The sequence below is a fragment of the Sinohyriopsis cumingii genome, chromosome 7 (genome assembly GCF_028554795.1).
Source record: "Sinohyriopsis cumingii isolate HCF-2022 chromosome 7, ASM2855479v2, whole genome shotgun sequence".
NCBI classification, from domain to species: domain Eukaryota; kingdom Metazoa; phylum Mollusca; class Bivalvia; order Unionida; family Unionidae; genus Sinohyriopsis; species Sinohyriopsis cumingii.
In genome coordinates, this window is record NC_142967.1 from 37,045,036 (window position 1) to 37,062,641 (window position 17,606).

The following is a 17,606-nucleotide window of genomic DNA, read 5'->3' on the forward strand; positions in this document are numbered from 1 at the left end:
TTCTAAGTCCATCTCTTTCTTGTATTACCAGTCTTATATAATGATACTTTACACCCATGTCAGTGTCGGATTAAGGCCTTCCAGGGCCCTAAGCACTGAAAATATTATGGTGCCCCCACCCTTCCTACAATAGTGAAGCACAGAAAAACAATATTAAAAGATAAAAAAGAAAAAAATCAAACTAATTGTACATGCAGATCAGAATGGTCGTATATAATTCATTCAATTTTATAATCAACAATTAACTTCTTTTTTTTTCAGGTGCCCTAAGTACATTCTTAGTGTGGTTCATGGGTAATCTGGCCCTGACCCTTGTACACTTGGAGTACCATATAAGGGTACACCACACAGTGCACTTTACCACACAATTTACTGCAATATAGCAAACAAGACTGTGCAGTAATGGTCAGCAAGTTAGTGCATTATGGTGAATAGGTGTACATTAGTACAAAATGTAGAACACAATATATCGGTAGCTTACTATGTATAAGGAACAAGATAGCACACAAATAGCAATAATGAATGAAAACACTGTGATAGGATTTATGGCTGCATTTATGGACATTATGCAAAACCATTAATGAACAAAGCTAATCTCTTAAACTCAAAGCATCTTTTCATGTAAACAGTGGTGATCATAATGTGGTTAGTTAGTACATAGGGGCACTTAGACTCCTGTGGAGTAATAGTAGTGATAGTGGTGGCTGTTGTGTGTAGGTTATGTTGTTGTTGTTGCTATTGTTACTGACAGCAGTATTATCATTACTGCTATTATTTTTGTCATTCTGTTATGCAACATCATAACCATGACTTATTGTCCACAAGTCATTTTTTAAAGGATGAATAATAATAATAATAATAATAATACAATAATAATGAATGTCTGTAGAATAATTCAGCATACTCTTCCTTTAAAAATGACCAAAGTAACCCTTATTAAGATAACTCACTTTCTAAACATCTCATGCTGTATTAATTTACTATATCACTGTACTATTCATTCAGAAGACACATCAATGAAATACATGCAAAACAAAATCAAAGTCACTTTATTTCAATAATATAGGCCTACAGCCCATAATACAAAAGTTTTAATTATAATATACACAACTGGAATGCCACATTATCTTTAATACAGGTGAGGTATAAATTCTTGATTTACGTCTTCACTTATTTCCATATAGTAACATTTTCATATGGTTTTATTCGGATGGAGATAAAAGAGCCTCTTTCCTAGCAAATGATCTGTACAAGTAGTGTGATAAATTATACAGCATCACTACATCAATGCTAGACATTAGCAGGACAAATTTTTCAATGCTGATGTACATTTGTTTTGATACTGTCATCTAATAATGTTTTGGGCAAATGCAAACATAATAAAATTCATCCTCTATTATATAAATATTTCTTCTCCTGCACAGTTCGCAAAATCGGAATGTGCTATCATTCTTTTTCCTGTTTCAGTCATTAGTTTATGGCTGGAACACCTTAAATGCATAAACTGTTTTCTTAAATTTAAAGGTAAATTGCATGAGAGGTATTTCTCACATTGTAGTAGGGATTCTTACTGACTATACTAATGACTATTTGAGGAATTAGTAATACGCTCTGTCCAACTTTGAAATGCAGTGTCTCTAATCCTGTGTGAACTCTGAAATAAATACTCTTTCATTGCCAAAATCTTGTGTTATCCAAAGCCTTACTGATCAAGTAAATCTTTAATCTTCTTAGCCATGTGACTCTATAAACTTCATCTAATTTTTCAACATTGATGTGGATATCTATCAACCGATAATCACATAATTTAAACCAAGTGGTTTATACATCTAACAATATAAGATGTAAAGAGAGGGAACCTACTGCATTCCCCTATAGAGACCCAATTATTTGCAGTATTTGAAAGAAATATCTCTTACAAAATTGAAACTACACTTCCTTTTCAGCATTCAAATCCCGGTATTTCATCTCCACAACAAAATGCTGGTTTAATCATTGAGTCAATTATATATATATATATATATATATATATATATATATATATATATATATATATATATATATATATATATATATATATATATATATATATATATACACACACACACAAAAGAAAGAACCTTCTGCTTAAAGATAAAGTAACACCAATATTAAATGTAAATATGCATATTGAGAAATACAGGACATAGCTCAAATTACAGACCTAGAGAACCAAACATACATTGTGTTTCTTTATTTGCTCCCACTTCTCTGTTTAGCTCTCACTTCTCTCAAATCTATCCAAAAGAAGTCATCTCTTCCTAAAATTCCAGTCGAGCAAACCAGCAGAAGATCTAACGCAACTCTTTAAGGATACATACATTTTTCGTAGTATATATTAACCAGTTTACCTTGGTGACCATTATGGGTAAGTGAAGCCCCCAGTTTTCCAGGATCAATTTTGTTGAACGCTTTCTTAAAATCAAGTAAAGGGCAATAAAATCTTCCCTTACTTTTGGACAAGTAATTTTGCTTGTAAATTTAACATATTAATAATAGTGCTATATTACTTTCTAAAACCAGCTTGTACTTTATTGATGATATTAAATAAATTGTTTGCTTAAAACATTTGTGAAAACTGTGCAGATTGTATTAAATAGGGATATACCTAGATAATTATTAGGGTCATCTCCGCTTCCACTCTTATATATTGGGCAAATAATGCTTTTAGCCCACTCATTGGGAAAGTTACCAGAATGAAGTATTCTATTTAAAAGTGAGTTAAGGTTAAGTAAAACACTCTTACTTGGCAACTGGTAACATGTAATTGGAACCATATCAGGTCCAGGAGTTTTGTTTATCCTTGAATTTAAACTAGTCTTGATCCTTTACTATGTCATCTAAGATATTATTAGTTTCCAATAGGACAGTATCATCATCATCATCATCATTGATGTCAAGATTACTATTCACAGGGTTTTCATTTTGAAGGAGCTCTTTAAAATACTTGTGCCAAATTGTTTTTGAAATAATTTCTGTTTCCTTTTTAAGGGTCATTGTTTTCAAATATTTCCAAAATAAACATGGATCTGTTCTCTAATTTTGTTAGTTTCTCCCTTTGCCCTGTCTGATAGTAGTTTTTCTTTTAACCTACACAATAATCTAAAACTTTTTTTGAACTTCCCTCAGATCAGTACTCGAAGTAGTAAGCCAGAATCAAAATAATCATTCACATTTTTCAAGTTTTGACTTTTCACATTCTCTGATCCACCATAGTGGTTGCCTGTATTTTGGCTGAAATTTACTTTTTTACTTCTTTTTCTTGGTGGGAAAGCTCATCTTCATACAAAAACATAAATTGTTTCAAAGAATCAGGTGTTGATGCATGGGTGACCCTTCTTCTTAGCCTGGTGCAGCCTCTTGGGTAATATTCGCACCTTGCTGGCCACGAGGGAATGGTCCATGTCGCAATCGGCACTGTGGTAGCTGCAGGTGAGGAGGACACTGGCCAGTTCTGCACGCCTGGTGATGACGAGGTCTAGCTGGTGCCAGTGCGTGAACGTGGGTGTCTCCACGACACCTGGTGGATCTCCTTGCATTTGAAGAAAGTGTTGGTCACACATAGGCTGTGGGAGCAGCACATCTCCAGCAGTCACTGACCATTCTCGTTGATCTTGCCCCTTCCGTAAAAGCCAAGACAGGTGGACCAGGCCTCATGGTCAGCTCCCACTCTAGCATTGAAGTCTCCTAGTAAGTAAAGGCTTTCATTGTTGGGGGATACTGGATATTGCCTGATCCAGAGCCTCATAAAACTTGTCTTTCTCCTCGTGGATGGAGCAGAGGGTTCGGGCGTACACGCTGAAGATGTTGACTGGGCCTAAGGATGTTGACAGCCAGAGGGCAAGGATTCTCTCAGTACCTGATGATGGAGGTTCAATGAAGGAGATTAGCATGTTCTTTATGGCAAAGCCTACACCATGCTGCCTAGGTTCATCCAAGGGCTTCCCCTGCCAAAAGGTCATGTAATTGGCTTCTGTGATGGTGCCGCTGTCAGCCAGACAGGTCTCCTGGAGGCAGGCAATGTCGATGTTCAGTCGGGAGAGTTCTCTGTCAATGACGGCAGTCTTCCGTGCATTGTCGATCTGCTGTAGGTCAGCGGTCAATCCAGGACACATGGTCCTGATGTTCCAAGTTACAAATCAAAGAGTTGGAGTCTTCTTATTTCTTCTTTTAGTCTTTCCTGGTGCGGAGTTTTGTGGCCCACTTGTCGAGATGGTTCTCTAAGCTCCACGCACCCAGTGAAGCAGGCAGGTCATGGCGGGCAGCACCTTACTGACTGGGGGCTGCCCAGCTTGAGGCGGGCGGTAGCTGTCCAGTGAGACCTGGTGATCTCTCCCACCGTCAGAAGTAACCCCTGGCGCCAAGCTCTAAGCTAATCGAATTTTGACTTAGAACTGGTAAACTGCTACTTCTCATGTTGTGCTGATGCCGTACAACGACGCTGGAGTGTCCTCTCCAGTGGAGCTATGAAGCCTGGGCAGGGTGGTATGGAGAATCAGCTGTTGTCCATGCAGCAGATCCCCCCTCTCCATGCAGCTGGTGGGCCCAAGGGAACGATGAATGCCGATACAGCTTGGCACCAACGGCGCCGCAGGAGTTGCCGGAATGATGTTGAAGTCAATGTCAGACCAACTTAGGGACTCCATCTCCGGATTTTCTGTCGGGGTTTACTCCCTTAGCCTTTCCCATGAGTGGGTATAGCCATAAGGCAGCACAGGTTTGGAATCGGAGTTTTCCTTCTCCTAGATGAGCTACCATCCAAGGTTTACGAGTCCCATCTACCCGAAGCAACTGGTTTTAAGGCGCCAGTGGCCCGCCTTCACCCCTTCTCCTGTTAGTGGAAAATGTGGTCTGCCGGACTTCAAATCTTAGCCACTCGCGAAGGCGTGGAGCTGGATTTTAGTTGACAGAAGCAATCAGAGACACAAGCCGTATGGGGAATTTTTGGAGGACTGGGGCACTTGTCTCCCACTCCCACCCCGGGCAATGTCAACTTTAGACATATACATACTGGCAATCCTTGCAGTGAGACATATACATATTGGCAATCCTTGCAGTGAGACATATACATGTATATAAGAATGATATCCATACTTCTTTGTTCAGAGGTAAATAGGAAATGTAATAAGATGCAATCTTTGAACTATTCAAAGAGTCTTTTCACAACTGTTTTGCACCAATATTTTTTTATAACAGAGACAGTCGCTTCTTCCTTTTCCACATTTTCTTCTCATTTTCTAAAGTTAGCATAACCCCAAAGAAAATCATCAAAACCACTTTCCTCTTTCTTCGCAAAGACCTAAAATATCAAAGTTTTAGCAAATGTTTACACATCATCTTTATATAGTCCTTCAACATTATAGCATACAAGTTTTACATCAGATGATTAAATAGTTTTGTTCTGTCAAGCCTTGACTGCATAATGAGGGCTGCCATACATACTAAGGCATGCATACTTAGGCATGGATACTTAGGCATACATACTTAGGCATGCAGACTTAGGCATGCATACCTAGGCATGCATACTTAGGCATACATACTTAGGCATGCAGACTTAGGCATGCATACCTAGGCATACGTACTTAGGCATACATACTTAGGCATGCATACCTAGGCATACATACTTAGGCATGCATACCTAGGCATGGATACTTAGGCATACATATTTAGGCATGCAGACTTAGGCATACATACTTAGGCATGCATACTTAGGCCTACATACTTCAGCATGCATACCTAGGCATGGATACTTAGGCACGCATACTTTGAGTCTTCTTCACTATTATTAGTCCGTGGATTTTCTCCTGTCACTATCCGAGTATTTGTCCCTGGTTTAAGCCCTGATTGCTGGTACATTAGGTTCTAATTTGGGTCACTTCATTCATGCTCCAGTCATGCACATATGTGTTATTTCCTAAAGTAAGCTTACTGTATCATATACGGTAATTGCAAATTTTCCTTTTACATTTGTTTTCAATCATGTAGTAGAATAAGGCCTTTCTCTCATATCAGACATGCTTGGTGAGATCTTCTGTTATGCAATATCCACTGTTTCAGCATAGTACATGTTCTTTATTTTTGTACCAACTGAACTACACAAAAATAGGGCATATATGCACATTACATTCACCATGGCCGACATTAAAACTAGAAAACTCTCTCAATCATTTGCATTCTGTAGTTACTAAAAAATTGCTGGCTAAGGTTTATGCCAGTGAGAAACTTCCACTGTACATGGACATCACTTCACATCAAGCAACCCACTTGGCTGCAAGATATCCAATCTGGTTAGGTCTGTTGTCTGAGGATATGACAGTTATTTCAGTATGGAGTGATGAGTGGTCTTCAACAGATGTTGTAAACCACTCCCTCGTAGCTGAGCCATCTGTCTGCCCTCCTGGCCTCAACATTTCACAATATCTGTGGACCACGTGGATCCATTTCCAGAGAGGAGAGGGGCATTGTGCAGTCAACCTTGTACAATGGGGCCAGGCCACTGACTCTTCCTGTAGCTGTAGAGCCCTGCAGACCATGTCACACATTGTGAACAACTTCCCACTGACAAAGTTCCACCGTGGACTGCATGCTCTGCACCTTGCTGATGATGGATTTTCAAATGGCTGGGCATGTACTGCACATGATAGATCGATAAATAAATAAATAAATTCAGGATATTAAGAGTGTCCTAAAGGAAAACTCACCTGATGCTCAGACATTTCCCAGTTTTCTCTGTTACTACCCTAAAGTCCATAAATTAGCAAATTTTCATGTCTACTTTGAGATTCAGTCTTATCATGCTTACTCTCAAGTTTCCTCCATGCTTTGCATTTTAATCTCACAATTTCATGTTTTCTTCCATTAATTCACTATTCATTTTAAGCACTCAGGAGCTCAGAGATCACAACAGTTTCTGTTTAAGGCACTTAACTTTTGAAGAATAACCTGCAAAGCTTCCCAACTTCTGCAGCTCCAGATATGTCTGTACACTGAGAAGCAGATGTAGTAAGACAAAAATCAAAAAAATTAATGACCGATAATCTTGCCTGCTTTTCATTTCCTTGTGTTGCCCCTACCCAGTCTGGGGTTCAATTCAAATGATCCACTAATAACCAGTAACATATATAAAACCAGCAAAAGATTCAAAGTTACAATTACTGCTCCTCTCTTCAGCTGCAAAACCCTAATCATCATTTTCCTCATGGCAAAGTGTCCTATTCACATTTTCCATGATTCCCATGTTTTTAATATAAGTCCTCACCACTTAACAAAACACTCCTTAACTTTTGACTGCTAGGTGGTGCTCCCCTTGGCTCTAGGGCAGTGGCTCCTAACTGTTTTGAGTACGAGGATCCACTCGTAATTTGAAAAAAATCTGTGGACCCCAAAATGCTAATAAGTGTACTTTTAGGCTCTGTTTATTGAGACAATACATAACCCTTGGAATAACCCCATGACCCCTGGGGATCCATGTCACACAGGTTGGGAACCAATGATCTAGAGTATCTTCTTCTGATGTTAACAAACATAATAAATATAAAGATTACATTAAATCGAAGAAAAAGGTTAAAAAAATATAAAAATATGATTAAAAATATATATATAACAATATACAGTATAATTAAATAATTTAATTAAGTTTAGGTCAAACCAAATAATGAAATTAATGAAGCATCAAGTTAATTTCAATGACATTTTCCAACCTAAATTAAATTTCAGACATTTTTTTCTGAGCAGCTTTTTTTGTTTTGTACATCCCTTTGCATCTTTCTTTGCCAAATCTTGAACATGGGATAGAAACATATATAAAATATATAAAAGAAACAACCAAGATTAACTCGTTAAATTTGGACAAAAATAATATATACTAGTTTACATCTCTCTTTTATCTGAAGCACTGATCAAGGACTAGACATGACTAATAACCGCCAACAATAAGTAGCTAATAACAGCAAAAAATGCTGGTGTTCACAATACCGGTACATAATGATAAGCTATTATACAAGTAAAAGGCGATACTGCAGAGCACCTGTTTACCATAGGAATGCAAGTTAATCAATGGGGGTGAGAACTGATCCTTTGGGGCAAAGATAAGACACATTGCCAGAACAATTTTAACAAAACCGCTGATCAGCTGATTGACCAAGTACTTCTTGGTGAGGTGGAACAAGATGTCTTGATTTGCGTGGCAATTTTTACTGTAAACTGGAAAAAGAATGGTGTTGTCAGCCCATATCCACTCCAGATATGCTACTTGCCACAGGATGGGAGATGGCAAGCAAAAGAGAGCGAGGTATGCAATCAATAAATCTTGTTTTGATACAAAACGTTAATCATGTCAATAACCAAACTTTTAAAAATGGCAAATATAATGATCTCAAAATTGATATAGCTGAAGCAATTAAAAATAAGGTTCACCTCTTATCCTCTATCCTCCTGTGGATTTAGATTCATTTTTTGGTATAAAAGTTTATTTAAAAAAAAGAAAACAAAAGTCACTTTGTAGGCTTGATGGTTTCTGAAACCAAGAGGTCTACAAAGTGGCTTTTGTTTTCTTTCATTGTGGAGTTTTTACAATGACATGCAAATTCACTGCACTTTCACACCTTTACATTTAGCTTCCTTTATAACTTGAAATCCCTTATATATATATATATATATATATATATATATATATATATATATATATATATATATATATATATATATATATATATATATATATATATAAGATCATTTTATGTCCGTAAAAAAATTTCATAATATGAGCTAATTTAACAGGGAGGGAGGAAAAATGGTAAACATTTAAACTTGTGGAACAACAAATCATGTTAAAAGCAGAACATATAATGTCTCATATATTATCAATGAAAATGTTACATACATACGTCCCACATACTGAAACAGATTCAAATTATCTTCCCTAAGTCAGTCACCTGAGTATTTATAAAGAACAGAGGCAAAATTATTAATACAAAATGCAATGTGAATGAAACAAACTTTCATATGTAGTTAAATAAATCAAGTCATTTTTTTAAGGAAAAGCCTCCCCCACCCTTTCTTGACAAATGTGAATGCTCATCTTTTTTATTCCATTTTAAACAGAAATGCCATTGTAAGCATTAATTATCATTACACAATAAATGAGAAGGCTGTTCAAATGCAAAAATGTAAATGTAGATAAAAGAAGCACTGCAGTTGGTCTTACATGTTTTTGTGGTAACCTCTTCACTGTTAGTAGATATGTGTTGTCAAGTAAATGTTGATTCTTCATAACTGTATCAACAACTGAAACAAAAATAGCTCCTAAGCTACAGAAAAATATGCCCATTTACAGTGTATGATGTCACCAATGCAAGAAATTAGACCTGTAATCATCTCTAAAAATTAGCAAGTTTCTTAAAGATTTCTTGCCTTTAAGAGCACAAAACGTACCTCTAAAGTATCAGTTTACTGAATTAAGAGTGAATTCTTTCTTGGAAAAGATTAATTTAAAGACAAATTAACAACAATTACAACATTCCATATATATATATTATTTTATGGTATCAATGCAGCAAAACTTATTTAAAAGGAATGTCAGCTAAGACCACTTAAGAATGAAGAAAACTTTCCTGTATTCTAACACTGGTACCTGAAGGATCTTTGAATATTATGACAGCCTCATTTCCAAGAACTGGATAGTATACTTCCTGGATTTTCCCACCCCCATTGCAGTCTTTGCTAAAATGAATCTGTAACCTCGTCTTCATGAATTCCATTAAGGAACCTTCTGGTAGGCTGGAAACCCTGATCCCAGACATAGTATATTGGAACAATCACAGGAAAAGTAAGTATTGCTTGGTATCCAATTCAAAACTGAAATGTGCAATTTAAAAAATTATAATGAAGGTTTAACAGGCTTTTTAAAATCATTTTACTAATGTACTCTACCACAGTACTATTTTTCACTATGTAAAAAAAAAATAGTGGGATTTTCTTAAATTTACAATCTTTCAGGGAGTAGTGGAGCTGTTAAAAGACAGTGTACTATTTTGACAGGGGATAAAGGGCAAATTTCCAAACCAACCCTGACTCCATGACAGTTCTCTTTTAGCTGAAAGTATTAGCAGGCACACATTTTATTTGTTCACTGTAAGACCTTTTGGTGATAATGTATAGAACGGACTAATTTCATGGACAATATCTGTATAGTCACCATGCACATCAAATGGGACAGACTGTTAACATGGCCACTATATGTGTGTGTGTGTGATCTGGACTTTTAATGGAGCTATAACAATTTTTCAGTCATATCGCTAAGACGTCTGCAATGTGGCAGTTTATAGTGATGTCTAGCACTGGGGCATCATTATCCTGACACCAGGCCGACCAGTGCTATCACTAACCTCTTAATGTTGAGTGCAAAGCGGGGCAGCTGCTAGTACCATTTTGTAAGTCTTGTTTATGACTCAGGTGGGGTTCAAACTTGTGACCTCTTGCATTCAAGGCAGATGCTCTACCACTTTGGCCACCAGAGTGGTCTCTGGCCACATTTTGAAACACTATTCATGCAAATGTGCAAGAAATTCCTAGAGCCACTATATACTATGCCTGGATTTAAATAAAAGCATGTCATCATGAATCCTTAAATATCTATTGATATATTGTCCCCCCCCCCAGGTAAGTCAGTCATATCAACAAATGGTGTACAATCAGAATGCTGAAGACTCAAGACACGCTCATCACAGCTTGTCCTGTTTAGAATTTATCACCACCATACGGCTGTTTTGATCCCAGGGTCAAAGAAACCATAGTCCATCATCTCTATGTATAAATTACATGAGCACACTAATTGTTCTTTAATCACTGATTGAAATCAAATAATAAAAAAAGGGATAAGTACCTGACTGTAAGGCTGCTGTGATGTGCTTCATTGTGATATTATCTGTATATTGTAACATTTTTCATTTTTTATTTTTTCAAGTCATCTGCCCTGTGCTCTAAAGTAAGGAATTCCCAATTTTCTCTTCTGACATATCTGCTAAAATATTTACATTCTGCACTAAAGCCATTGTAGAGAAAAAATTACAGAAAGTTCTATCCAAATTGAGTATGATGCAGTATGAAAGCATAGATTCTTAAAGTGGCATTTTACCACCAAATTTACAAAGTGTGGACTAGCATTCTTCTGTATGGGACCATCAGAATAATCTAACCATCACAACCTCCCTGGTGGCATCAAGGTTAGAGTGTCCAACTCTGATGCTGGAGGTCCTAGGTTTGATCCCAAGATGAGTCAATTACCAAAGATGGTAATAGCAGCCACCTTGCTTTGTGGTCAGCATTAAGGGAATACTGTTAGGACTGGTCACTGGTGTCATGATAATATAACTGGATGGGACATGATGACTAAAACTGTTAAAGCTACATTAAAAATCCAAATCACACACACACACACAAACACACACATTAGACCATGACAATGCTGCTGTGCTGATAATCTCCGCTGTAGTTACATCCCTATTGTGTGAGTAGTCTTTGCAGAATTTTGACCAGAGCCTCCTTATGAATAGCCACTGTCATTATAAAAATCAATAACTGTTACAGTAACAGTAGAGGATTTACAAATATTTCACTGGTAATTACAGACTATTGTTAATGCACAATTTAGTACAGGTGCTGTGGGGGATGGTCCTGTGTGAAGAAATGAATAAATATTAAGGTAACAGTGATGTCACATTTCTTTAAATTATCCTGTAACACTTAGCAGTGAGTGTGCGAAGGAACTGAATGCAATAATAAAAAATTGCACACCTTTTTGAACATTGACTTTGATGCAGCATACATCAATATGGAGACTGTATGTACTGAAAAAAAAATGTCACTGACACTTTTGAATCCACACAAAATATACTGACACTTATGAATCCACACAAAATATACTGACACTTATGAATCCACACAAAAAGTACTGACACTTATGAATTCACACAAAATATATTGACACTTATGGATCCACACAAAATATACTGACACTTATGAATCCACACAAAATATACTGACACTTATGAATCCACACAAAATATATATGAATATGATGTTACAGGACAATCAATGATACTGACTCTTGAGCCTAGAGTGTGAGGAGGCATCACATGTACATATTTATTGTTGCATAAGAAATACATTAAACATATTTAAGGAACAAGAATCTTCAGGAATGTTGATAGTGAGCCACAATTAACATGAATACACTCATTACAATGTGCAACAAACACTGTAGTGTCTTCAATCCTACCCAAAGGTGACTTAACACATCAAGCTATAATATATTAATAGTTTTGATGACCACATTAAACATATGGCTATCATTGGCACTAAGTCTTGCAGTTTATCTGTACCCAGTCCTTCCATGGGACATAGCCCTAGTGCATCTGCACCCAGCCCTTCCATTGGACATACCCCAGTTTATCTGCACCCAGCCCTTCCATGGGACACAGCAACAGTTTATCTGCACCCAACCCTTCCATGGGACATAGCCCCAGTTCATCTGCACCCAGGCCTACCATGGACCAAAGCCCCAGTTTATCTGTACCCAGCTCTTCCACGGGACCTAGCCCTGGTTTATCTGTACCCAGCCCTTCCATGAGATATTGCCCCAGTTTATCTGCACATAACCATTCCATGGACATAGCCCTAGTTAATCTGTACTCAGCCCTTCCATGGGACACATCCCCTGTTTATCTGTACCCAGCCCTTCCATGGGATATAGCCCCAGTTTATCTGTACCCAGCCCTTCCATTGGATATAGCCCCAGTTTATCTGTACTCAGTCCTTCCATGGACATAGCCCCAGTTAATTTTGACCCAGCCCTTCCATGGGATATAGCCCCAGTTTATCTGTACTCAGCCCTTCCATGGGACACAGCCCCAGTTTATCTGTACCCAGCCCTTCCATGGGAAACAGCCCCAGTTTATCTGTACCCAGCCCTTCCATGGGACACAGCCCCACTTCACATATTGATAACTATTTTTAACTGCCATCTTATTATTATATATATATATGCTAAGCATTAAAAGAAAACTATTGAGGTAGTAATAATACTGGCCATTGTGTCCAGTTTAACTTTCAGGCACTTAGCCAAATTACATTCACTTATAATGACTGGAATCTGATATTAATGTATAGGAAACTATTGTCAGGTCTGAATGTTATAGCTTCCATTCTAGGCTCCAGAAAGAGGGCATGTAGGGTGATGACCAGATCTATCATCTCTTAATTTCTGCTGTTATCATATTTTCTGTCCACTGAAATGACCACACTATGACAACATAGGTGCTGTTCAAAGTACTTGATGTATGCAGTGATGACAATTACCAAGCCCAAGGTGTCTAGACCCATACAAATCGTTGTTTGGCTTATTACATCTCATATAATTAATATACACTGACAAAAAAAACATAAATAATATGCTAGTTTCTGCATCATTTATTGCAAAACAAATTTATCATATGATAATATAGGTCAATATTTCATTTGAAATCCCATGTAGACCATAGACTACATTAAATCGCCTCCTTATATTCTGTAATCTAAAGCACTCCATGTCTTTGCAATTGACACACTCTATGATGATAAAAACTGACTGACCCAGTTTAAAGATGCCACAAACAAATCAATGTCACCAAAATGTTACTAATAAGTATGTAACTAACTGTACAAAAACAAGTGTCAGCTTTTACCCTAACTGTGAAATGCCTGGACTCCCATTTATACAGAGATGTTGATCCCTAACTATTGTAGAGTATTTAATTGGTGTTTCCAATAAAATTCTCTAGCTTTCTGTTAATATTGCTACTAAAGAACTCTGGATCAGATTGGATGATTTCTATTATTTGATACTCAATGCAGTTTACATTTTGGTCAGGCTGGTTAAAGTGTTTAGACACTTCATTATGGATATCCCTAAGGCATTCTTTCATTCTCACTTGGAATTCCCTTTTCCTCTTTTAGTTTCACCTACATATTCTTTTTCAAAAAGATGGCAGGTGAATAAGTAAATAACATTAAATGCATAAAGTGACAGAGTAGTTTGGTAGTAGCAGACACTTGACTTGTTGCTTTTCTGAAACCAGGTCATCCAGTTTTCTTGTTTTGTTGATGTTAACATCTCTTCTAATCACTGTGGCTGTGGAAGAGCTGAACAAAATCACTGATTCACTTCCACAGAGTCTCAATGGGCTCTCTGTGGAATTGGGATCAACTGACAAAAATTATTCAGCAAGACCAATTCCCTTTGATGAGTTACATAGACAATGAAATTGGTCAGGGATATGGGGTGACTAGACCATCCCAGCAGATGGAAGGGAATGCCTCCACATCCTATCAGGCAGCAACTTCTTTCATTTTAAATTAAATCAGGAAGGATCAGTTGAAAAAATGATTCAACAAGATCAATTCCCTCTGATGAGTTACAACAATAATGAAACCGGTCAGGGACCAGGAAGATTAGATCATATATCCCAGCAGCTGGGCAGGAATGCCTCCACACCCTATAAGGCAGTACCTTCTCTCTGGTTCTCTAACTGTGACATATTCAACACTGCATAATCCACTGTAGAAAAACACATGGATGTATATGTGTATACATGTCATATTTACTGTCACTGTGCATGTCACTTTCCTTAGTTTCATATTAATGATTAGCCCCACCCCCCCAAAAAAATATATCCAACTGTCCCTGTTTCTCATTGCTGATCCTAGCACTTTTTTCCCCATGGTAAAAAAATCACATTAAATCTATATAATGTTTTATAAAAAGATCACCAACCCATGGGAAGCTGCTGGCAAGCTTTCTCATATACTAACATAGGTCAAGCCTGAGACTCAAACCCATGAGGACAGAGGTGAGATGGTATTGATTGGTAAAAACAAACTCTTTAAACTACTCAGCCACTCAGAGCCCTTTTATGATTAGTGAAAATCAACTGAGCTGAAAGGACTACTTTTAATAATTTTCTTAAGTTTTTTATTTTCTTAAATAAAGACAATGGAACAGTTCTTCTTGGGCTCCCTGCCAGCCCCCACCCCATCAGGTGTAGGGCAGAGATGCAATGAAATGGTATCTTTTTTAAATTCATCCAGGGCCTCCTAAAACCTTAATCTGGACATGGGTAAAATGTTGCACATTTATTGCTTGACTCCCTACAAACTTAAATGATCTATTACCAAAAATGTACATCATCACCTGTAGAAGATTACCAGACCTTTTTTCACATTAACTATCATTTGCTATATTTCTAACTGAAACTATTACTACATGATCAACACATTATAAAATGCTCTTTATTATTAAGCTCTAAGGTGCTCTTTAAATAAAAATCAACACACAGCAAATAAATGAAAACTGAATAATTTCTTTTTCTTTTCAATGGTGTTCTTTATAATACTCCAATAAATTGGACCCAAAACATGTAATGGTACTCATTTGTAACCATTCATCATTATGAATACAGGTTTGGGGGCTGATTCATTGAACTAGGTGTCTTGTTGCATGCCAGCTTTCTAGTAACTGGTCACATATGGCTGGAAACATATTGACAAGTCATGTTTTGCCCATTACATCCTTTGGAATATTTGGATTTCCCCCTAATACATCACCGTGCTCATAGTCTGTTCTATTGTGGGCACATGGCAGCCAGGCAAATAGTCTTTGTAAGAGATCATACAGGCAACTGTCCAAATGGCCTTTCTATACTTACAACAGTTAGGAAAACAAACAACAACAAAAAAAACAACAACAACACCAACAACAACAAAAAGAAGGCCAACTCATCAAAATAATGATAGCACCCTGTACAACATGACATCAAGGTAGTATATCTTTAATGACCAGCTAATATATAAAGCAACATCTGGCATTAACCTTATGACAATAAGCAAACCTCTTTTGACTGCAACTGTTAAATGTGTACATGTAAGGCACTCCACAGGCGAGCTTGATATTGAGAAAAAAACAATAATCTGATGGAAAAAAATCATACAGAGTAACAAAAATACCTTAGATTACCCCCGTGACCCGTTTTGACACAGGATCTTCTCTATCATACTATATAAGAGAGAAGGTATGTAACTTCCAAATACTTGGTTCCACCCATGACCCTCAATTTCCTTCTGCTATTTCCGTTTTTATAGGCACAAGACCATACTCTATGGCTTATTTTACTCCTGAGATATTTTTCTATTCATCAAGCCATCTTTAATTACAGAGCAGTGGTAGATGCAAAAGTAAGTTTTTACTTACCATTAACTCAATTCAACTTGTACTTAAATAACATACATGCAGAGAACTGTTTCACGATGTAGACTATTTGTACCCAGTCAAAAATAGGTAATAACATGATCGCACCATGTTAGGAATCATTTGAATGTGTTAAATTAATGAGAGTATACATTATAGTATAACCTTTTGAGCCAATCATATTTTGGCATTGACGTGTGTGCCCCATAGTGTATATGTTTTGAAAATGAGAGTAGCTTTGTATATGATGTGTGCAATGAAGAAGACAATGTGAATCAAGTTAATGGTAAGTAAAAACTTACTTTTGCATCTACCACTGTTCTGTAATTAAAGAAGAGATGTATCATAGAGTCGCAAGCATGGTACATGTAGCTCATTTCACCGGTGGTCACATGAGCACGGCATTGTCCCGTCAGGCAAAATTTTCGAAAATCGCACCTTTTGGAGCCAGTAACTTCAGTTTGGTACAATGCAGAAAAGTCAATGATGGTTTGATGAATAAAAAAATATGTCAGGAGTAAAACAAGCAATAGAGTATGGTCGTGTGCCTTTAAAGACGGAAATAGCAGAAGGAATTATCGAGGGTCATGGGTGTAACCAAGTATTCGGAAGTTACGTACCTTCTCTCTTATACTGTATGATAGAGAGGGTCCTATGTTAGAACGGGTCATGGGAGTAATCTAAGGTAATTTTTTTTTTGTCACTGTATGATTTTTTTCCTTCAGATTATCGTTTTTTCTTTTCTTCTCAACATCAAGCTCTCGTAGAGCACCTGTGAGACCACAGGGTTTCGTTACAAAGAAAATTTGGAGTATCCGTCCATGAATCAAGGGATGGGGGTTCTAACATGTAACGATATAACTTTGTTTCAGGTTAGAACCCCCATTCCTCGATTTATGGACGGATACTCCAAATTTTCTTTGTAACGAACCCTTGTGTGTGAGACACTCCAGTTCCTGGCAAAAAATTACAACTTGGAAGTATGCAGCACACGGCTGTTCACTGTCGAGTTCGCTCTCATTAAATTGTTCTTCGCTCTATCATACATCTAGTTTACAACAAAAATCGCAAATTTCTCATATGTGAAACATAAATATATCACTTGATATTATACAGGTACGATGTCAATTGTTGTGTCTGGTTACATGACATCATATCCGCTGATAAGTGGACAGAATTTTATCGTAACGGAGAGGTTAAGTTCACAAGAAAATTAGACGTTTTATGATGCATTGAGAGCGTCATTGTTAAGTTTATTTCCTTTCTGTAATCACAAATTTTCTATCGT

General features: G+C 37.1%; 1 protein-coding gene across 1 annotated transcript in view; it reads right to left on the minus strand.

Moving 5' to 3' along the window:
- Positions 1-17,452, minus strand: part of LOC149795030 (uncharacterized) — a 38,074-nt gene extending 20,622 nt beyond the window's left edge. Inside the window, exons 1-3 of the mRNA XM_089964698.1 lie at positions 17,421-17,452; positions 9,671-9,894; positions 9,245-9,324 (exon numbers count right to left, since the gene is read on the minus strand). Of these exons, the coding sequence (XP_089820824.1) occupies positions 9,245-9,324; positions 9,671-9,839 (249 nt within the window). The 5' untranslated portion in view covers positions 9,840-9,894; positions 17,421-17,452. The remainder of the gene's footprint in view (positions 1-9,244; positions 9,325-9,670; positions 9,895-17,420) is intronic.
- Positions 17,453-17,606: the final 154 nt, after the last annotated feature.